The sequence below is a fragment of the Euprymna scolopes genome, chromosome 34 (genome assembly GCF_053919585.1).
Source record: "Euprymna scolopes isolate OS-2025 chromosome 34, ASM5391958v1, whole genome shotgun sequence".
Classification (NCBI taxonomy): Eukaryota; Metazoa; Mollusca; class Cephalopoda; order Sepiida; family Sepiolidae; genus Euprymna; species Euprymna scolopes.
This window is the reverse complement of record NC_136515.1, coordinates 22,734,213-22,759,378: the sequence shown is the minus strand read 5'-3', so window position 1 is coordinate 22,759,378 and position 25,166 is coordinate 22,734,213. Positions and strand designations below refer to the sequence as shown.

The 25,166-nt window shown below is 33.2% G+C and overlaps 1 protein-coding gene across 2 annotated transcripts in view; it reads right to left on the bottom strand.

Annotated features, from left to right (window-relative positions):
* LOC145259130 (RING finger protein 150-like) overlaps nucleotides 1-25,166 on the bottom strand; it is a 182,220-nt gene that overhangs the window by 23,235 nt on the left and 133,819 nt on the right. For both annotated transcript variants that reach the window (XM_080116809.1, XM_080116810.1), the window contains exons 2-3: nucleotides 23,486-23,736; nucleotides 5,212-5,283 (exon numbers count right to left, since the gene is read on the bottom strand). In XM_080116809.1, coding sequence (XP_079972935.1) covers nucleotides 5,212-5,283; nucleotides 23,486-23,736 — 323 coding nt within the window. The remainder of the gene's footprint in view (nucleotides 1-5,211; nucleotides 5,284-23,485; nucleotides 23,737-25,166) is intronic.

The window sequence follows — 25,166 nt, the reverse complement described above, 5'->3', positions numbered from 1 at the left end:
TTGGATGTAAAACGGATTAAAAAAAAAACACACACAATGGTGAACAATAAGTCGATGCAATTTCATTTGTGAACTAATCTCTTTACAAGGTTTTTTGTTTCAGTACATGTGTAGACTGGTCTCTCGGTCATCTTTACTGCAGATGCGAAGTACGTCACACCCAACACACACATGCACAAATAAATGCATACATAAATACACACACATACATACACATACACAAATACACACAAAGATGGACTCATCAATAAAGATTAAGAAATTAAAAGCTTGAGGATGTAGGATGCGTTTGTCTACAACCGGGTTTAATATCAATTTATTTCCAAACCATCTTAAAAAAAAAAAAATCATCAGATATTTAGTGATGAAGAAGACAATGAGGTCCTTTAAGTTGATCTTCATCACATTTCATTTGGAAATGGTATATGATGGGGGTAAGCTATGGACATGAAAGGATTTTTTTTAACCAAAAGACGATTATCCCTGATTAGAAAAAAAAAAAAAAAGTGGATAAAGGACTTGGTAAAATTATCTCGTAAGTTACACTCTTCTGGAGGTTGGAGGTTCAATCCTAAGTGCAGGCGACACTAAAAATACAATTGCTAATTACTTAGAACTTTTACCCTGTCATGGATGATGGAACGAGAGCATGCTACTCCTGTAGATTAAAAAAGGGTTCCGTTTGAAATTCTGTGCAGATTCCCGAGTTTGACATGATACACCTCACTAAGGTTGGAAGTTACATCGACCAAAAAGTTGTGAAAATAACACTCAAGTTGAGAACAATAGTTTGAAGAATCTAAATAATATGAAGAAAAAAGTTAGAGGCAGCTGCTAATATTTTAAAGCTTTTAAGAAATTTAATTCTTTAGGAACAAGCAATGACCGTGAAAAGTTAAAAAAAACATTTAGAATATGAGGTCAAGTAAAAAAAAAAAAAAAAAAAAGAAAGGCAAACCAGAAGAATGCTGAACTCAAAGTCCACAGTAAACATTGTCCAGTTAGATTTGGTTTCTAATATTAAAGACTTCCTGTAGTGATGGGACGATTCTAATATTTTTCGCAATTCCGATACAATTACCGATTCTGTGCTCAATTACAGATTCCGATTCTTTATAAATTTCTAAATATTTAACTATAAAGTCGTTATTTTCCCCCGATTACTGTAAAAACAGATGTTAAATGTGCATATATTTTCTGAAACATAAAAACAAACTTGTGAGGGGGGGGGGGTAATCTATAGATTTTAGTTTTACTGGAAGTTTAAAATCAATAAATATTTATTAATTTATTATTACTATCAGCCAGTGGAAGGTTTTGTTTTAAACAAAATCAAATAAAAAAGATAATTAAAGGAATCGTTTTTGGCATCGGAAAATATGCACAGATTTTTACGATTCCGATACCCTAAAAAGTTCTGATTTTTCCGATTCTGATTAATCGTCTCAACACTAACTTCCTGTCTTGGGTTGCTCACTCTTGTGGCTTGCCATTTTTTTTTACTAATTTTTATTTATTAATTGATTTATTAAATTCTTAAGTATAGAATAGTTAACAAATCCCCCCCCCTTGCTATGTTAAGATTGCTTGTTAAATAATCAGTGACCATGCTGAAATAACATTATTTAGAAAGCCATTCTTAACAAGGGGAGGGGAGGATTTACTATTCTGTACTTTCACCTACCAAAAAAATTAATAAATTTGTGAAACTCAAAGTCTTTCCGGAAGTTATTTTACGGATTCAGGAACTGAGTCTGATCAGTAGAACTAGGACAACAGCATATTCTTTTCGTTGTTTTGACTCTCGAGTGTGTATCCGTTGATATCTTATATGCTTTTATATAGAGTGATGTGATTCTCGGTTGATTAACTGTATCGTCGAATATATACTCGAGAGTTAAAACAATGATAAGAATATTCTGTTGTCATAGTCCTAATAAGTACATTAAGTGTTACACACCATTATGGTAATTGTACCATTTGTCATTCAGTTATAAAAAGAACGAACATGAAATTTTATTTAACATTTTATCAAAAAACTCAGTTTTAAGAGAAAAAAACTATGATTGTTAGTAATTTATCCTTAATCACTTTCCTTTCTGCATCATATATATTAACATCCTAAATACTACATGTAATTAGTAGAGCTTGGACAACAGCATATTCTTTTCATTGTTTTGACTCTCGAGTGTGTATCCGTTGATATCTTATATGCTTCTACATAGAGTGATGAGGTTCTCGGTTGATTAACTGTACCTAACTGTGACGGATATATACTCGAGAGTTAAAACAATGAAAAGAATATGCTGTTGTCATAGCCTTACTGATCAGATAATATTTAGTCCGGACTTTAGGTTGGGTGTTGTTCTGTTTTGCCAAAAAAAAAAAAAAAAAAAAAAAGAACAACAAAAAACAAACTATTAGTGTAGTGAAAATAATTTAAAATATAGTCATGTTTATAATTTTCTCCTTGTATTTTCTCATAAACAGAAATGAAATGAATATACTCGACTGATAATACAAATAAACAAGCAGTTATTATTTCAAGTTCTCAAGATATTTCATTTTTTTGCTTTTAAATTTTTAGATACGTGCAAATTGAATAGCCAATGCTCAAAATGTATAAACACTTAAAAATTCGCCAATATCAGGAAATTAACCAATTTTAATGAAATTTCCAGTATTTATCCAATAATGATCACGGAATATAATGAAATTATTTGAATCTTTATCTAAACAAAAAAAAAAACATCTTTACTACAGTTATGGTTTTCAATAGTAAAAAAAAAAAAAATAAATAAATAAATAATCAATTTATTTTTGCTTTTTTTAACAATAAAGCCTCGTAATTTGTAACAATAAAAAAAATTAATTTTTTCAGAAACACTACGAAAAATTCGATATAACACGAAGAAAAATTAAATTTCTCAAACTACCGATATTATCACTGAATTAAGCATTGCTTATTTTATAATTTCACACAAAAAATTATACTATAAAAATATTTCTACTTTTTTTTTTAGATTACATGTTCATGTAATTTTTATATGTAAGATTCTAATATTTTCCTTGAATGTGAAAATTTCGGCGTAACATGATTTTTATATAATTAAAAAAAAATTAATTTAAATGCGGGAACACAGAAAAATGATTAAATTAAAACAAAAAAAATGGTAAAAATTATACAAACGTTCACGATATGAATGTACCAATGCACGGCTGGTAGAATTAAGTTGTAGTGTAAGTTAAGTGTAGGTAATATCAAACTGCCTTAAGAGCTTCACCGTGGACTTTTTCTCAAGGTTTACTCCTGAAACCTTTCCCAATAGATGAGTATTCTACAAGACGAGAGAGGTATGAAATCAGGGTTTATCTTCCCCTAGATGGACTGCTTTCTAGGGCTGACGGGATCTACCTCTGCCATATTAATAGAAAATGATCAAAAACCTGAAATCCAGCTTTGTGAAGCTCCCGGCAAACAGTTTTTATTGAAACAACATTATCCAGATGATTGTCAAGCTCTGCTGTAGTTTTTTTGTACTTGGAAGTCATCACGTTTCAAGGCCCGAAGGCCACTCGAGGATAAGGATTAATGAATGTAAGGTGGTAGTTTAGTAATAGTTAATGGTGTAAATTTGGTAGAATTTGATTATTCCACAAGAACTTGTTTACATTGGGTTTGGAGGCTACCATGTTATATTCAACCAGGAAGCAGGCCAACAGAACAGTGTTCTGCAGGCGGCAGTTCTAGGAAAGAACCATTTGTTTATGGAATCTGCATTTAGATTTAAGCCCAGATAGAGAGTGAGGAAAATCATATATAGTAGTTTTAGCTAGTCAAGTGTATTTTTGTGAAAGTTTGGCAAGGGGGGACTATAGAATGAAGTTTAGTCGAGCAGCTGCCATGAAAATAAAAGGGAATCTTTCTTCACAAATCTAATAAGGGATCTACGATCCCATTCAGACACCGGATTTCTTCAAGAATTTTTATTTAGAGAAAGATGTTTTCCCTTCTTTGTCATAGGCTGTCATCATCATTGAGACAATTATGCTCGATATGGCAACCATCTTAGGCACTTTTGCTAGAGTAGCATCTGTCATACGGCCAACAACAATTTACCCTCCTTAGAAATCTGATAAATCTGTCAATTCAAAATATCTTTCTGAAAATTTACTAATATTTTTTTTAAGAAAATCGCCACGGACAAAAAATGAATGAAGCCACTTAATGTAAGGAGCTAAAAATACTTCTTTAAAGTAAAAAACTATAATGATAAGTGTCAGATGAATAGAGTCTGATCCAGAAAGCAGCATTTTTCCCCCTTTGTCAGAAACATCGATTATGAAATGTGAGCATTAAATAAAAAAAATAAGGGGAGGGAGCATTATGAGGTTGCCGAAAGTAAACCCAAGGTTCACTTTCTAACCATAAATAATAATTTAAAAAAATTAAAAATATGAAAGTAGCATTTTGGTAATATTTTTTCAATTTTCATAGGTGTTTTAAATTGGGTACAATTTGATTATTTATGGGGACAGCTCAACAAGAACTTGTTTACATTGGGTTTGGAGGCACCCGGGAAGCAGGCCAGCAGAACAGTGTTCTATGGTTTTTAAAATTGATGCAAAATTCACAAGGCGTTTCTATTATTTCGTCCAATTCCTGTATAGACTAAAAGGTTACAACGAGTCATCGTTCCTTTGTAGCGAATCACGTTCCAATAAACCGACGCTTGCATATTGATGGATAGGAGGAAAATGTTGTGCATTTCTCTCCTAATAATTACTTAAATAAATACAAGGCCAAACGACATTGCTTTTAAATAAAGGGTTTATTTAGAAAAGGCGAGATTGTATTTCAGACTGAAGAGAAAGAAAGAAAGTGTAAATGTCTGTTTGAAGGTGTCGTCTGCCATCAGACTGCAGTCGTCAACAAGTAGCAGTTGGAAGGGTGAGTGAGAGAAGTCTGTATAGATCGCTTGCTGGCGTCTCTCTGGGGATCGCAGCTGAGCTCCCAAAGGGCTAAAAATAGTCCTTAAGGGGACAGCTCAAATCAATGCGCCCTGCTAACCGATTGGTCAGTGTGGCCGAATCACTTTGGCACCGGGCATTGATCTGCTTATAGTAAATAGTTTGTTAACTGCTACAGATGAATTGTTTAAAAAATCAAAAAAAAAAAAAAAAAAAACAAAAAAAAAAACAACAACTTACTTTATCGCCAGTTTTGATCGTCCTCTGCGGAATTTTAGCAATCGTCTTCTTTGCTGCATTTGCCAGACGTTTCTATGAAAAGAAAAGAAAGAAAATATTTATCAAATTGTACAATTGTGGTTTAAATGGATTAAAAAAGAAAGAGAATAACTCTTAACGTGTCCCACCTTGTATTGTAGAAGAGATTCTCATGACAAAAAGAGTTCTCTTTTATGAAGAGTTTATTAAGATAGTCAAAAGCGATGAATTATGAGAGGGAGTAGAGAAAAACTACAAAATCCAGGAAAAGAGACGAATGACGAGAATCGTTTCTTTTTTTTTTTCTTAATTTTTTTTTCCATAAGTTACTATTTATAAAAGCACACGAAAAAAAAAAAAATTTTTTTTCGTGCGCTTAGCGCCAAACAAAATTTCCATGAAAAGTGTTAAAAAAAAAAAATTGTATTTGTGGGACACATTCCTATAGGACTGACTCCTTGCAGATTATAATATGGTCGCCTTCAAATCCAATGTAAATAAATAGTTGGGATTTTTAAATCCAAATCAAACAACTAGTTGCGACGCATCAAGTGTTTGACGCCTCTGTTTAGTCTTGAAAGACAACGGATACGCCCTGTCAAGGTATCTGCTCTTGAAATTGTGAAGCAAGGGTTGCACAATCTCCACTACACCTCTCCTGAATCAGCACTGCTTCAGTCCAGTAGTAAGCAAAAGACCAGGATGAGTAGAAAAAATGCTTAAATAAACGAGCACATACAGCACCTGGAATTCTTAAATGATCACCCCTTTTAGTACTGGCCAGGCTCAACATTGCTTACCTTCGGTTAATTTACAAAAAAAAAAAAAAAATGGAAAAATTTTGTAAATTGTATTTTGATGCTCGACTATAAATAAAATCAAAATTGCAGAATTTTATTTTATTTTTGTATTCTAACACTTATCAAAAATGTTGGGGGCGGGGAGGTATGGATGCTTTTCCAGTGTTCGTGCCAATATTCATATAAATGTATAGGATTACCATGAACGTGCATAGTTTGTGTTCACTTCACAGGCCGTGATCGTCTGCATTTGGAACTTGAGTTTAACACTTGCCTACGTGTCAATTATGTGGCACCAGTTGTTGCTGTAACAGGTTTTTCTTTCGAAACACAATCACAATTAACAATGTTTTATTTTGAACTAACATGGGTGCCCGGCGTTGCTCGGGTGTTTGGAGGTTTGCGTTAAGCAAAAAAAAAAAAAAAAAAAGTGGTAGTAGGTAGGCAGGCTCAAACCCGTAACGCGAAGGAGGAAAAGGGCTTCAAAATCAAAATGATACCAATCTCGTGAAAATTCATCGTCTCTGTTGAAAGTTTTTTGCAAGACATACATACATACATACATACATACATACATACATTTAAACAGACAGGTGAGATTTATATTATAGAAAGTTTCACTAATCCTAGATATTTCAGAACTCTTAACAAGGCCAAACCAAACATAAGCTCAACTGAACACAGTTCTCCATCTTAGGGTCCAAACTATACATATTTCTGTGAAACCTACAAAACACAACTAACCACATCTGCTGATATATATATATATATATATATATATATATATATATATATATATATATATATATATATATATTTGGAACTCTGTGTGTGTGTGTGTGTGTGTGTGTGTGAGTTTGTTCCCTATGAACTTGAAAACGGCTGGGCCGATTTTTATGAAATTTCACACAAAAGTACTTCATGTGCCTGGCAGTTTCCTTATATAGACTTTGTATCAGAATGTCTTCGATAAGCATCGATAATCAAAATAATCCAATAAAAGGAACAAACGATTTTGATCAAAGTTAACACCTCACACAGCCTAACATTACAAATGCATTTGAGTAGTTTTATTATCACACAAGCCGAAACGCAAGACCTATAAAATCAACAGTACGTTCTTTGATATGATAGGGATGCATTCGAAATGAGTGTTTCTGTTTAGAGCACAACTGAACCATGATACTTGACTTTTGCATTTTAAACTTAAATTCCAGCCATTATATATCAAAAAATAATTTTATTAAATCAACAGTAGGTTCTCTACAGTGCAATGTAGACTACAATGTATTGTGGATTAAATCACTGTAGGGAGGCATGTCAAGCTTCTTCCTGGTGCACCGTGATAGGTCTTCAACTAGAGCAGGCAATCAATCGATTTAATTGAAAAATGGAATGTTTCACCGATTTCGATGACAATAAAAATATGGGAATGTGAAACATTCGTTGGTCATCATTTAATCCCGGACAATGTCGGCTCTCCCTGCTAATCTCTATTAATCCCTAACTTTGCATTTAAGGGATACCATAATACTTAGTTTACACCATCTTATCATAACATAGATTCATACAAAATTTCAGATAGATCAACACAGTAGTTTCTAAGAAAAAGTGGAATGCACAAGCTTTGAGATTATTATAGAATGAAAAGTTTCTCTACATTTTCAATCACCAAACTAGAATCAATTTACTCACTCCATTTAAGCCATCTCGATCTATTAAGGTTATTGATCTATTGGAAACAAATCTAATAACGTGAACTTGTAATATCAAACATGATAGAAATACAAATTTTTTGGAAAATCTACAACAGTAAATAATGGCAGTCAACGATTCCCCCACTATCAAACAATTATGAGGTTGCTTGCACGGCAAACGACAAGGCTAACCTGCTTGCCAGTTGGTTTGCCTCAAACTCCACACTGGACCCGGCACACCACTCCCTCCCCGACTTTCCTTTGCGGACAGACGCTACACTAAACGATTTGAAAATAACCCCTTCTCAGGTACATGGCATCATAAAAAAACCTAGACACCTCTAAAGCAAGTGGATCCGATCTCATCCCGGCTGTGTTGTTAAAAAAAATGCTCAGCTGAGGTTACTCCAGTTCTCTCCAAAGTTTACAATAAATGCCTTAACAAATCTTGCTTTCCCGACTGCTGGAAAACCGCTTCTGTGGTACTAGTCTTCAAGAATTCTGGTGAAAGAACTGAATCAAGCCCTTGTCCAACACCTTACAGCTGCTAAACTCCTGACCGACAAACAATATGGATTTAGGCAAGCCCGTTTCACAGCAGATATCTTAACTGTAATCTCTGAACGTATATACCGTTCACTGGACAAAACAGGGGAGGGTAAAGCGGTAGCCCTCGATATATCTAAGTCTTTTGACAGGGTATGGTATGATGGTCTTCTAAGGAAAATTAGATCATATGGTATTACTGGAAGAACACATAATGTAATTAAATCCTTCTTAAGTAAGAGAAAAATCTAAGTTGTCCTCGACGGTCGTACATCTAAACAATGTGATATAAATGCGGGGTCTATCCTTGGACCTTTATTATTCCTGATATTCATAAATGACCTCCCTGATAAAATTGTTTCGGAGATGGGTATATTTGCTGATGACACCACTCTCTATAACAGGCATGAGGGGAAAACAAATGAACGCATATCTAAACACTAGAGGATGACCTCCAATCTGTAGTGGAATGGGGACAAAAATGGATGGTCACATTTAATACTGCCAAGACTTAGCTTGTTTCCTTCGATAATTACAAGAAACTTCTCTACCACCAATAGCAATGGCCAAGAACACATTACCCGAAAGTACTTCATTTAAACACCTTGGCCTAACGTTTACAGAGAACATGAACTGGAAAAGATAAATTGAGAGCATTGCCAAGGCTGCTGCAAAGAAGGTGGGCTCTCTCTCTCTACTGTGCTAGAAAACTACTTACGCCTGAAAGTATCCTGTACCTCTATAAGGCCACCATTCGTCTATGTATGGAGTACTGTTGTCACATTTGGGTTGGTGCATCTGCTGCTTGTCTCTCACTCCTGGACAGGGTACAAAAGAGAGTCGCCAACCTGATAGGTCCTGAACTGTCATCTAGGCTTCAGCCTCTGTCCCACCGACGAAATGTTGCATCCCTCTGCCTGTCCTACAAGTACTTTAATGGTGAATGCGCTGACGAACTACAAGCAACCGACAAGGCGAACCTGCTTGCCAGTTGGTTTGCTTCAAACTCCGCACTGGACCCGGAACACCACTTCCTCCCCGACTTTTGTAACTACCCCCAACAAACCTGACAAGCAGCTAAGTCCCACCCCTTCACAGTAGAGATCCCTAGGTGTAAGAAAGGCTTTTACTCCAATAGTTTCTTCCCCAGAATTGCTAGACTTTGGAACTCCCTTCCAGGATTCTGCTTCCCCAACTGTACTGACATGCAGAAGTTCAAGTGTAATGTGAACAAACAACTTTCTACTCGTCCCCCTTCATAGTGTCCCTGCAACTTATGTCCCCGATAGTAGCCCCTTACTTCAAATGGTACTGTGCTTTATTTGAGGTGAAAATTGATTTAAAAAAAAAAATCTTATTTTTAAAAGTCATAACATGAACAGGATAGATAATCATTGACTTATAATGCAAATTTATATATATATATATATATATATATATATATATATATATATATATGTATATATATATATATATATATGTATATGATTTTCAGAATGTGAGAGATTGTATATAATAAATTCCACAGCCAAACAACGCCGAAGCTCACACGAGCCATGACAGTCAACGAACCGGAAGTCCAAGACTCGAGTTTCGCCCTCATTTGGCTAATGAGGGCGAAACTCGAGTCTTGGACTTCCGGTCTTGTGAGCTGTGATGTTGTTTGGCTGTGGAATTTATTATATATATATATATATATATATATATATATATATATATATATATATATATATATATATATGCATATATATATATATATGTATATACATATGTATATATATATATATATGTATATATATATACATAGATATATGTATATATATATGTATATATGTGCATATATATATGTATATATGTGCATATATATATGTATATATATATATATATATATATATGTGCACATATATATACATATATATGTGCATATATATGCATATATATATATATATGCATATATATATATATATATATATATATATATATATATATATATATATATATATAATGCGTTTTGTATATTATATATACTACATTGGAGAATTTTTGCCCTTGACACCAAAATTAACAAAATCTATGACATTTATGAAATGGACTTTTCCCCTGTAGACTATGGTACGTTGTTGGTCCTGTGCAATTCTAGGAGGTTCAGTCTCCCTGGTTTTACCTTCTCTTTTTGAGAACAGGTTAATTTATTGCTAATCACTTGAGGCATTTTTTGCAAACCAGAGTGCTTATCCTTGGGGACACTGGCTCTCCAATCTCAATTTCCGACCCTAACCGCAAATAAGCGTTATGTGTTAAGAAAAAGAAAAAAAGGATCCATAATCGGGGAAGAGGAGGGCGTGAATCCTTGTTTTGTTTGTCCCTGATTCTTAAGTGATTATCTTAACTCTCACTGTTATACTCATGAAAAACGCCCCCCACCCCTCAAATGTCAATTTCCTGATCCTTGCTGACCTTTACATCCTGTCTCACTTGACAAGAATGTCTCTGTGAGCCTAAATCCTCAAACAGGTACTAGTTGATGTATAAGCAAAATTTAAACCTTGAAACACAAGTTTTGCAACCATAATATAGATGTGTGTGTGTGTGTGTGTGTGTGTGTGCCTTATCTCCTTCTTCAGAAGATAACACTTGCGTATCATATAGCAAAGTGTGCACCGACAAACAAGAGTTCATAACAATGCAGTTTTGTGCATAATGTGCGGCAACGTCGTGTAGACAGTACTAACTGCAGTGAAATAAAGAGAGGAGCAGTAGGAGATAGGAGGACTGGTGACGTCACGCAGAGATAACAGCAGCATCAAGAAGACAGAGAGAGTGGAGTGGTGGAGATGTGACGGCATGAACAGTAAGCAGAAAGAGAGCAGGCGACAAAAAATTCCAATAGCCGGTGATAGCTCTGTGAAAATTTGTTATGTAAAATGGAAAGCCCGGACAGGAAATAAGTGTCTCTCTCTCAAAAAAAGTGAGTTCAAAGTAATTTTTATTTGTTTGTCATTTCAATGGGGTCGACAGACGAGAGGAAGAACGACATGAGAACGCCTTCTATAACACTAGTCTGGGTGCCCGGCGTTGTCCGGGTGTTTGGAGGTGTGTGTTAAGAAAAGAAAAAAAAAAGTGGTAATAGGCAGGCAGGCTTGAATCCATGCAGTGAATGCAGCGGAAAAGAAAGTGAAAGAAAATCTGACGTCTTAGCCGATGTCTCCATGATGCGTCCGGAAGTCAAAAGTGTTGAAATTAACCAAATTCAATCCCATGATGACGATGACTTGCTAAAATGTCGGCGAAAAAAATTGTCCCCTCCTTGTGCAAAACGGTCTAGTTTAGGGTGAATGTTTTTGGTCAATTTTTCAATATTTGTCGTCCGAGACGTCGAGCTTCAAAATGATACTGGTCTTGTCAGAATCCGTCACCTCTGTCAAAAGTTTTTGTGAGACATACAAACATACACACATGCATACACACATACATACATGCATACATACATGCATACATACACACATACATACATGCATACATACATACATGCATGCATACATACATGCATGCATACATACATGCATACATACATGCATACATACATGCATACAAACATACACACATGCATACACACATACATACATGCACACATACATTCATGCACACATACATACATGCATACATACATACATGCACATGCATGCATACATACATGCATGCATACATACACACATGCATACAAACATACACACATACATACATGCATACATACATGCATGTATACATACATGCATACATACATACATACATGCATACATACATACATACACACATACATACATACACACATACATACATGCATGTATACATACATACATGCATGTATACATACATGCATACATATACACATACATACATGCATACATACATACATACATTAAAACAGACAGGTAAGATTTATATTATAAATAATAAGTTTTACAAGTGAACTTGCTAGCTTCTTCATATTAAATCGGCCATGAGTTTGACAAGAATTGGTTTATTGCGAATTACTTAAAACTTCTACCCAGTCATGGCTGATGGAACAAGAACATGCTACCATGTGGATTAAATAAAATCGTTCTGTTTGAAATTCCATGCAGATTTCCTAGTTGAACAAGATACACCTGAAACAGGCCGGAGGCTACATCGGCTGAAACGTTGTGAAAACTACAACCAAAATGAGAACAGTTGTTTGAATATTCCAACTAATATGAAACATTCTCTTTCCACTATATTTCATTGGAAGATATTTAATATTAATTAAATACACATGGCTCTTTATTTTTGTTTGGGGGTGGGGGGGTGGAAATCGCCCAAGACAAGGCATGAGGCCACTTTATGTAAGGAGCTAAAACAAAAACAAAAACTATTTAAGATCAAAAACTACCTAACAATAAGTGTTCGATCGATAGATTCCAACCCAGAAAAACAGCAATTTTTCCCCCTTTGTCAGAAACATGGCTCATGAAATGTGAAGACTAAAGGACAAAATAAATGCCGAAAGTAAACCTAACATGCAATTTCTACTCGAGTAGAGGGTTTTCTCTACACTATACTAATTATTAATAATAATAATAATAATCTAAACTACACTAATTTTCTCTGAATTCAACTTACTCAACCTATAACAGGCCGTTTCAATTTATTGATTTGTTGTAAAAATAAATCTGGTAATGGAAACATGGGATATTAATATCTGATATGGAAAAAAAAACTTTTCTTTTTTTTATTGGCGACATTAATTAAAAGTTTCTAAAGAATAAAAATTTATGAAATATATTAGATTGTCTTCCCTTTCCACAAGTAAACCTCTTCTGAAAATGAAAACAGAAAAATTCTTCCTGTAAGCAATTGTGCCCTATTTTCTTATGTATTCAAAGGGCTGTTTTCTTGCAATATTGTCATGGCGTCTCTTGTATTCCTTTTGGGCTAACTTCTCACAACTACTGATAAGGTATTGTACATTCTCATCTTTCTGACCACACAGTCAACATAGAGGACTTTCAACCGTTTAATCAATGTGATACTTCACATAATTTGTCCTGAGCGCTTGCTCCTATGTGGGATATATTAGGACTTCTGTCCCAATCTTCAAGTCACATTTTGACAACCAAGTTTCTTTTTCTTTGTCCACTAGATCTCTACTGATTTGACCATGCCCTTTCTTCTTAATTCACTTGTCTTTCGCTTGTCATCTACACCCAAAAAGTAAATGCCACGAAGATCAGAAAGGTTCTGATCTTATAAAAAATAAATAATTGTGAAGTCGGCCGTGGAGGGTTGACTGAAAGAGATTTTTTTTGTTTGTTTTTTAGCCTGATCTTTCTAGCCGTGTGGTTGTGTAGATGTAAAAATAAAAAATTTACTAAATTTAAAAATGCATACATTTTTTTTTGTTGTGAAATATGGAAGGGAGGGATGTTACATGATAAGGGCTGTCCCCTTTTCATGTAAGTATAAAAATGGAGAGATTAGTTGAAATGAAAATGAAATAGCAATGGACGAAATTCGAACCTCGTAATTTAGGTTTAGAAATAGATTACGTGTGAGAATTAAAAGGGAATGTAAAACAAAAACTTGTTTAGAATAGAGATAAAATATTTCAAGAAAAGAATGTGAACTGTCAAGTTTGTTATGAAATTTTAAATTGAAAGAATGCAGCTTATAAGATAATGTTTTTAACATATTGGAAAAATAGGTTACTGAGTATAGGAAAAGTTTTGGACACGCATGTCCAGAACACGTGAAAGAAGGCACATGTTTTAACATGTGTATGACGTCACGGAAAATAGAAAGTTCTAGGGATAAAGAAAAACTTTAGAGTAAAAGAAGACGGTCAGAGGGACAGTCAGTGAGAAACTCAGAGAGAGTCTGGAGTTTGAAGTCTGAACGTCTAGAAGCAAGACGATCACTTTTAAAATTAATATGTGAAGCTTTGACTTCTTGATGATGGAAATCACGGCCGGTCGTGTGAAGAATAAAACTCATCTGTATTTTGTAGAACGTCGTCTTGTGTTTGTGATTCCTACAAAAAGGTAAATTGTATTGTTATTATATGTCTGTGTTATAAAATGTCGTGACATCAATATTTCATGTCTACACGATGTCTGAACAGTGAACACTATCTCCTCACTCAAAGAGTTTCTTCTTCCAATCTACACATCTAAAGAATGAACATTTAATATATAGGAATCGTTATGAACGAACAATCTCTCTAAGTCTCTTACAATAAAATGAACAATCTCTCTCTCTCTCTGAGTCTTTTAACATCCCTCTTAATAAATCTCTCTTACAACAACATCTCTCTCTCGGAGTCTTTCAACATCCCTCTCTAGAACTCTTGCAACAACATCTCTCTCTCGGAGTGTTTCTAAACATCACTTATAATAAGACAAGAACTCTCATTAAGACTCATATCTTTACTAATAAGAACTCACGTAACATACGCGCACAAGTGGTACTTTCGTCTAATAATAATAATAATAATAACTATATAACACTACTACTACTACTACTACTACTACTACTAATAATAATAATAATAATAATAAAATAATAATAATAATAATAATAATAATAATAATAATAATACATAGTGACAAACATTTAGCCTTATATGCAGACACAATAGCATGAGCAAACGGTTGTCTGTTTCTTTTTAAATACAATCAAAAGTCAGATTTATTCATGAGGCTATTATCGTCTAAGTAAACAAATCTGGTAATAGAAACTTCAAATATTAAACATGATATGGGGAAAATACAAATCCTACTGTTAAAAGTCTAAACACAACCAAGACAAACAATTGTTCTCTTATAAACGATATGATATCTGATGTTTGATCTTATGGTTTTGTGAGAATACAGTGATTTCGACTACACATACATTCTTTTAATTTCTTTTGAGGACTTATCAAGCTATATAAATAGATAATCTCAACTTAGTCTCCGAAAAAGGTCTACTGTTTTTCTGATTTTTTTTTAGATGAGGATTAATTATTTATATTATTTATAGTCTTTGGACTACTGTTCTCATCTTGAGTGTTATTTCTACAACGTTCCGGATGATGTAATCTCCGATCTTTTTTATCTGTATCTTCTCAAACTCTGGAATCTTTCAGTTGAACTCGAGAATCTGCACAGAATTTCAAACAGAACCCTTAATTCAATCCACGGAGGTAGTATGCTCTTGTTACGGCAGTACTTTGTCCCCTACACTACAAGTTCTTATGCAAAAAACCATATAGCATAATGGATAAAGTACTTAGTAAAATTCAGTTGTAACTTATACTCTTCGGGAGGTTGAAGGTTTTTCTATCCTCGGTACCAACTGAGTAGTTTCACAGAAAAAGTGGAACAAACAGACAGACTAAGATATATATATATATATATATATATATATATATATATATATATATAATTTTATGTATCTATTCACAGTATTTACTTAAAAAGTGCTCAATACATAAGTAGAGCTAGTTTTGAAACTATATATGGCAATTAAGCTACACAGAATTTTCTGTGCTTCATCAAAACTTCATTTAAACCTTACTACTATATATGTGTGAATGAGTTGGAACAGTTACATCGAGAGCATTGCCAAGGCTGATGCTAAGAAGGTGGGCTCTCTCTACCATGCTAGGATGTCACTTACACCTGAAAGTATCCTGTACCTCTACTAGGCCACCATCCGCCCATGTATGGAGTATTGTTGTCACATTTGGGCTGGTGCATCTGCTACTAGTCTCTCACTTCTGGACAGGGCTCAAAAGAGAGTTGCCAACCTGATAGGTCCTGAACTGTCATCTAGGCTTCAGCCTCTGTCCCATCGATGAAATGTTGCATCCCTCTGCCTGTTCTACAAATATTATAATGGTTGATGCTCCAACAAACTACAAGCCTTTGTATCCCCTTGACGTGAATATCCCCGACAAACCCAACAAGCAGCAAAGTTCCATCCTAACTCAGTAGAGATCCTGAGATGTTAGAAAGCCTTTTACTCTAATAGTTTCTTCCCCAACACTGCTAAACTTTGGAATTCCCTTCCGGGTTCCTGCTCCCCCAACTGTACTGATATGCAGAAGTTCAAGTGTCATAAGAACAGACATCTTGCTGTTCAACTCCCTACATAGTATCCTTACAGCTTATGGCCCTAATAATAACCCCCTACATCAAAGTGGCACTGTGCCTTGTTTGAGGTGAAAATGTAATAAAAAAAATAAATAAAAAATATATATATATATATATATATATATATATATATATATATATATATATATATATATAAACTGAAATTTTGAAATACTCTCAGATTACAGATTGTATATTATTGTAAAATTAAAGTCTATGTAAATATTTGTATCATTATTTATAGGACAACCTCAACCAGATAAAGAAGTTCAATATACAAGATAGAGCAATAGTATAATTTTTTTTATATTTTAATATTTGATAGGACCCTATAGAATTTTTTCTCTCTCATCATGGACCAATATTGTATTATAATTTTAATACTTTTTAATATACTAATTTAATTTTAAATATATTAATTGTATAAGAAATATTGTATTATAATTTTAATACTTTTTAATATACTAATTTAATTTTAAATATATTAATTGTATAAGAAATTTTCAGTAAATTTTATTTAACAAGCTTTTCAGAAAAATCTCATAACGTTTGTGGAAATATTACAATCTGCAATAAGTTTTACTCCATCGTACTTTATTGATTACTTCATATGCATAAATTTAATCTGGATTATACCTTTTTTCATTGCCTTGGGTTTTACAACTGCGCCCCTATTTTTCTTCATTGAACCTAACTACACCATGGAATATCATTTATTAATTTTGGCTTTTTATCCAAGCTTTTCAGTTTTTCAACCTATCTAAGATTTATTGACTGCCTATTAGCATTATTTTGCTGAAAACATTTTCTCTGATGAGATGAGCCATTATCAAAACTCCGTGAATTTAGGAAAAAAAACTTTAACTATTTAAGCAATGTAAAGTCACACATTTTAGAAGACATTTTTTTAATGAATTTAAATAAGAAAATTTGAAAACCTGAAAATGCTGAGAAATGATAAAATAATTTTTTTTATTTAATTTTTTTTTTGGTGTAGTTATTAAATTCCGAATTTTCGCCAATAATTTTATGATTTGATTATTTCTCAACATTTTCCAGGTTTTCAAATTTTCTTATTTAAATTCATTAAAAAATATTTGTGGGTGACTTTACATTGCTTAAATTTCATGCTTAAACCGAGCGACAACACAGGGTTACTGAAACAGGACATATTTTCTCTTCGGGAGGCTACGATCCCTCATTACATCATTATGAAGAAGAAAAAAAAACTCAATCGGACTGATCTCCTTGATAAAGACATGTTATTGGTTAAAATTTGGAATTTAATAACCAAAAAAAAAAAAAAAAAAAATTAAATAAAAAAAATGATTCTATTATTTCTCAACATTTTCAAATTTTCTAATTTAAATTCTTTAACTATTTGCATTTCTTGTCGCATAATAAATTTGTCGTAAATTTTTTAATTTACAGAATTTAATTCCAAATTCACTGATGAGTTGTGATACAACAAAACAATACTGTATGTCGATGACTACAAATATATTTTAAGCCTCCCCCCCTCTTTGGATAGTGCACTATCGTAAATAATCTCACCCGTTACTTAATTGGCTGAAAAATGCGAGACTCGCTGTTTGTTTGTAAATAAGCTGTTTGGGCACTATTAAAGTGGTGGACGAATGTTTGTTTAAAATAGACATTTGTCGAGGTTATTTGTAGGCATCACTCCTGTGGGTCGATGGGTGGAACTGCTGACTGTTAACGCAATGGTTCCAGGTTCAATCCTCAGTTTGAGAGAGATGCTAGTCTAGCGGCACTGATGAGTTGTGATACAACGAAACAGTACTGTATGTCGATGAATACAAATATACATACATACATATATATATATATGTATATATATATAATACACATTTCTTTTTATTATAGAGTGGAAGATTTTCTCTACATTATCAATTACTAAACTAGAATCAATTTACTCAACCTATTTAAGTCGTACCTCTCTATTAGGTTATTGATCTATCGAAAACAAATTTGGTAATGTGAACTTATGATCTTAAACATGATCTTAAACATGATATTAAATATGAGCATAAACATGATATTAAAGATATTAAACATAATATTAAACATGATATGGGAGAAATATAAATCCAATTCTTCAAAATCATAACGCAAACAAAACAGACAATTGTTGATTTATAAACGGTACAAAATATTGAAACTGATAATTATAGTCTTCATAGTATCTGACATTGTGAGTTAGTCGATTATCAACAGTGATTTTGATTACCTTTCTATTTCTTACATCGCGTTTTGTTTCTTTCATAAATACTCTAAGATGTGCAGTAAAAAGAAACGTCTTTCATTTATTAAGAGAGCATCAAATAAAGGTTATTGATCAGAACGAAGAAGAAAAAAAGTGGATGCGATTGCAAGTGAGATTCACCTATTGACCTGAAATGAAAGACTGACTTACATCTACTAGGTTGATCAGATCGCTAGAAAAAAATGGTTGGATCATTCTACTGCTCCAGAAAGTACTTAATTCCTGATGCAATCCTCTAATTATATAAAAGCCAGATATGTCCTAAAATAGAGTAATACTATCATATATGGGGAGGTGTCGTTCGGAACCTTCTTTCTTGTTTTGACAAAGTACAAAACCGACTTTTAAATCTAGTGGGAATGATCTATTCTTGTCCTTACAGCCTCTTTCACACACAAAAAAAATGTTGTTAACCTCTTTTTTACTGTATTGTTATTTTCATGGTAAATGTTCGACTGAGCTCCAATCGCTTCCCACCCTTTAAAACAGTAAGAATTCGTCTAGATAAAACATTAATAAAAAAGACTTTCCTTTATCTCTTGCTGTACAAAAAAGCAAACAGAACTTCCACGAACAAAGTTTCTTTTCCTGAATATCTTATTTGTGAAACAAAAAACCATGAGGCTGCTTCCCAGTCAATTACAACATGGTCGTCTCCAAGTCTAATGTAAACAAATATTCTCTTAGATAATTAAATGTTCTTAAATATGAAGGACACTCCAAAATGAATGCCTCTTATTTTTTATATTCTGTCCAAATAGATCAGAGGGAATTGCAAATTGCATTGCTTTGTTGACTGAACTTATGCATTCATGATCTGAAAGTTTCATCTCTCTGTTGCAGATATTGGTAGTGTGGACTCTAACAAAGCAACCTTTGTCATGGCTGTATGTCAGAAGCAGAGATGTGTCATTATATTCCTGCAGCACAAAAAATACCCTCGTTTTAATGGTACCACTCCTGTCTTTGTAGCTCTTCAACTTTTGGAGTAAAAAAAAAAAAATCGGAGGCTTTACTATTGGAATGACCCTTGTACAACAAAGCATAAAAAACAAAAACAATGGCGCTTCTACACTATTGGGACGAAATTTCCGAAATCGTAAAACTAAATTTCACATGAAAACAATTGTATCTACGTATTCCTTGTATTTTTAAGATGATTTTATCCAAAAATCACGAAAATCGATAAGGTAAAAAATTATTTATTAAAGAAAATAAAAAATACAATTTGATGAAAACGATCGTAAGACACAGGAGAGTTCAAAAAGGGAGATAATTTTCCATTTGGATTTAAACAAGATGGCGGCAATTTTTCACCTGCTAACACGATTAAAGTTGTTTTGTTTAATAACTCGGTAATATTCAGGTAATTTCGACTGCATAATTTGGAAGCTACCTTATTAGCTAACTAATTATAATTATAATAATAATTATAAACTAACTTATTAGAATTGACAAAAAAATCAGTTGAAACCATTGTTTTTTATCTGAAAACTTAATTTATCAACTATGAAATCTCGCCCCAATAGTGTAGAAGCGTCAAAACAATTATATTCTCAGAAATAAAAAAAATTTATTTTTATTATTTTCTTTTATTTTTAAGATGAAAATTGATAATTTGTATTATTTGGATTACTATTCCCGTCTTAGTTTTTCTTTTCTTTCCAAAATATTTTGATTCATGTTAGAAAAAATAAATAAATGAAAATAAAATAATCTATATTATATTTCTGTCTGTCCGTCCGTTTCACATTTTCTCGGAAACTACTGAGCCGACATGACTGAAATTTTATATGGACCTTTGTTATGATAAGGTGCAGCGAACTAAGTATTATAGTGTCTGTTCGATGCACAATTAGGGATTAATATCACCCTTAAAATCAGCATGCAAAACTGATGAAGAAGATGACTGACTGATAAAGTTTTTTCTGAATATTAAAATTGAATCTGAATATTATTAGTTGTTGTTTCACGACGTTTCGGACAACTATTCCTCTGGCCTTCTTCCGGTGGTAACCGTGACGGGATAGGAACTCCGAATCTCCTATCCCGTCGCGATTACCACCTGACGAAGGCTAGAAGAATAGTTGGCCGAAACGTCGTAAAACAACAACTAAGAAAGATGAGGATAATAGTCCACAATAAATAAATTAATAAATAATACTCATCTCAATAATGAATTCCAATTAAATAATATACATGAATTCTGAACATGCAGACATTTTTTTTCTAACTTTTCCCAATCCAGGGTGTGACCTCACAATCATATTTAAAAATAAAAATGCCTCTAACTTTGACCCAGTGGAGTGACAAGTCTTAACTTTGGGGAAAAGGAAATGTACAGTTAATGAAAAAAAACATTTCTTTCATTTTTGCTCATCCGGAAACCAAGAAATTGACAAACAAAAAAAAAAAAATGGGATAGGTATTCCAGAGAGACGTGGGGGGGGGGGGATGATACAGTGTCCTACTGCCATGAAAATAGACAAATGTTAAAGGTTAGAAATTTACTTTGATAAGTAAAATTATATAATGAATACATGGGGGAAATTGAGATTGAGGTGTGTCTCTGTGGCTCATAGATTTTTAGCAGTGTATTATATATATATATATATATATATATATATATATATATATATATATATATATATATAGGGTGGGCCAAAATAAGGGTCCTATCTTTTTATTTTTATTTTTTAAAAAATAGGACCCTTATTTTGGCCCACCCTGTATATATAATATACATACATACATATATATATATATATATATTAGTGAAAGGGACGATTCTAATATTTTCCCCTGTTTCTGCATTAAATTCCTAATTCCGATGCAATTACTGATTCCGATTCTTTATAAATCTCTAAATGTTTAACTATGAAATTGCTATTTTCCCCCTAATTATAGTAAAAACAGATGTTAAATGTGCAGATATTTTCTCAAACGGAAAAATACACTTGTTGGGGAAGTGATCTATAGATTTTAGTTTTACTGGAAGTTTGAAATCATTAAATATTTATTATTTTATTATTACTATCAGCAGTATTATGGCATCCGTTCAATGCACAGTTAAACATTAATAGGGATTAGTATTTAATCCAAAAATAAGCACAAATTGAATCATACTTAATCATCAATTTGGCATAAAGTGTACATTCTTAGTCAATGAGCTATAACTTTTGCCCGTTTTAACAAGTCTTATGTCATGTCTGTGTAGATATCTAGATTAATTAGTTTGCCAAACTATTCTTTCTAACACACACACACACATATATATATATACATAGGGTGGTCCAAAATAAGGGTCCTATATATATATATGATGATATTTAAAGATAGGACCCTTATTTTGGCCCACACTGTATATATATATATATATATATATATATATATGAAAATTTTGGGGGAGTAGAAAATTTAGTTATGGCTAAATATAGATCAATTAACATGATGATGAAAAAAATAAAAAAAAAAAATAAAAGTAAATGCTAGCTAACCAGGTTTCGTTCCTTACTCAACAGAGCTAAATTGAGGAAAATTATGATTTAAAAAAAAAAAGTCATGAATATGGCGGGGGGGGGGGAATAAAAAATGAAAAATAAGCGGGGAGGGAGATTACATAGAAATCAAATTAAGTCCTAAGAGATCTTCTTTTTGTTTGCAAAGAGAAGGTCTCAAGAACTTAATAAAAATACTTTCTAGAATTTTTAGTCACTATTCTCATCCTGAGTGTTATTTTCACGATGTTTCAGTCGGTGTAACTTTTGATGTTCAGGTGTATCTCATCAAATTCAGGAATCCTCTGGGAATCTGCACGGAATTTTAAATAGGAATTGCATCCTCTCATTCCATCAGCCATTATTGGGTAGAAGTTCTATGTAATTTGCAATTGTATTTTGAGTGTCACCCGCACTGAGGATTGAAACTTCAACCTCCAGAAGAGTGTAACTTACGACTGAATTTTATCAAATATTAAATATATAAATTAAATAAAGCGTTCTGTTAAAAATTCCATGTAGATTCTCGAGTTCAAAATACAATTGAAGAAAATCAGAGATTATATCGACTGAAACGTTGCACAAATAACACTCAAGATGAGAGCAGCAGTCCAAATAATCCAAATAATACGAATTATCAATCCTCATCTCAAAAATTTAGAAACCTAATATCTTTACCATATTTGGATTATTTGGACTTCTTTTATTATCTTGCATGTTATTCGCACAACATTTCCGCCCATGTAATCTCTGACCTTCTTCAAGTGCCTCCTGTCAAACTCATGAATTTTTATGTCAAACTCAGGAATTGATATAGAATTTTGAATAGAATTCGTTATTTATCAAACAATGGTAGAGTGCTCTCGTTTTGGTAGCCATGACAGGGTAGAAGTCTGAAGTATCTTGAGTGTAACCTGCGCTGATAATTGAACCTTCAACTTCTAGAAGGGAGTAACTTACAATGGAATATGACCAAGTACTTTATCCACTCCATTATGGGTCAGAGAGAATGCTACCCCTATGGATTAAATAAAGCGTTCTGTTCAAAATTTCATGCAGATTCCTCAGTTTGGCCAAAAGATTCCTTCATTCAATGACATATATCTGAAGAAGGCTGGAGGTTACATCAACAAAAACGTGTAAAAATAACACTCAAGATGAGAATAGTAGCCCGAATTATCCAAATAATACGAATTTAACTTTTTGTTTAAAAAAGATTTTTTTTTGGGGGGGGGGGTGATAGTAAAAACTACTGAAAAATAAAAAAAAATCTTACCGTGAGTCGCTCTTTTGCGTGAGCGTATCGAAATCGTTGAATATAGTAAAAGATAAGCCACGTAAGCGAGATGATCATCAGGACGATGAATGATATCGATACAAAAAGGATGGAAGTCCGGCTGATGTTCTGTGCCTGCGGAGTCGTTGGAGCTGGTTGGATCTCCACGTACACCTTCGTGCCATTGTCGACCAAAGATGCAATTCTATCCCCTTCTTTCCAGCTGATCAAGACGGACACTTTGCTTTGAACTGAAAAATAAAAAAAAACGAAAAAGAAATCAATAGGAAGATCATACAATATAGCAAATGTTATGGCAATAATAATTGAGTGCAACTAGCGGGACCTGTGGAAATTCCACAGGGGACTCATTCATATGTAATACATTGATGTTGGCATTCTGTAGGTGTTCAGCACAAATGGAGACGCTCTGATATTATTGTAGCTCTTTTGTTGAAACTGCAAAAGTATTTATCTAAGCTAGCAGGGACTCCTGGCGTAGCCCGGTCATAAAGTACGCTTAAATATAATATTTTAATACTCGCAGATTTTGCATATATTATTGTAGAGTTAATGATATATCGATTTTTATATATTATAAAGTTGCGGTTTCAAAAATAAAAAATATATATCCATATGACTTGGGTGCATTAGCCTGAATCGAAACCGAAACCAAAACAAGTGAATATATATATATATATATTTAAATAAGGGAGTAGTCATCAACAATGTGAATTTTTTAACATTATTTTATTATTCCGTGTCTTGGTTTTTCATTGAGACTTATGTTTGGATCATTGTAATAATGTTTTTAAGTCATTGAAATCGTTTACGCGCGTTTCAGACGGTCTGTGATGCGTCCTCGTCAGAAATTATTTTCAAATGTGTAAAAATGGCGATTTTCGTAGTTAATTTGAAGTTTTTCCAAGGGGTGGAAGCTTGTAAGTGTTTATTATTCATTGGTATGCTGAATTTTTATTGCTTTTTTATTTGGCTTGTCCAGGGAGACGTTGACCTCGCTGTAGTCGCTATCTCTTTTTGCTAATGTTTTTTTCTTTTCCTTTAGGGTGGGGTAGGGTGTGTGTGTGTGTGTGTGTGTGAGTGCGTGTGTGTGCACGTGTGTGTTTGCTTTTATTGGTTTGGGAATGTGTATATTGTTTTATAGTATTTTGGGGTTATTTGCTTCCTTAGGAAGGCGGCTGTGGTCCTAGGTCGTTACTAATGTGTATGTGTGGGGAGGGGGGGGGACTGGCTCTTCTGAAATAAGGGTAGGGGTGCTTTCATTCTATTTTGATATTTATTTTTTGGATTCTTGGATTTTAGTATTGTGATTTTTCGTTTTAGTCTTATATTATGTTTGTTTAGAAAGAGGGGTGTATTTAAAATAGGGGATTTTTTAATGTTTCTATTTATTTGTCTCCCCATGATGTAAGCGTGACACATAAAATAAATAACACATATGCTATCCTATATTTATATATAGAATATGGCAATAATATACGGCATTAAAAAAAATGATGAATGCATTTACGCATTTTATTTTGACATATTGAATATGAATATATCCAGGTTTCTCCTCTCAACAATATAATTAGTTGGTATAAGCCAAAAATACAAACGGATATAGTAATCTGTGGAGACTGCAAATAATATGCCTTTGATACCATGTAGTACCCCATTG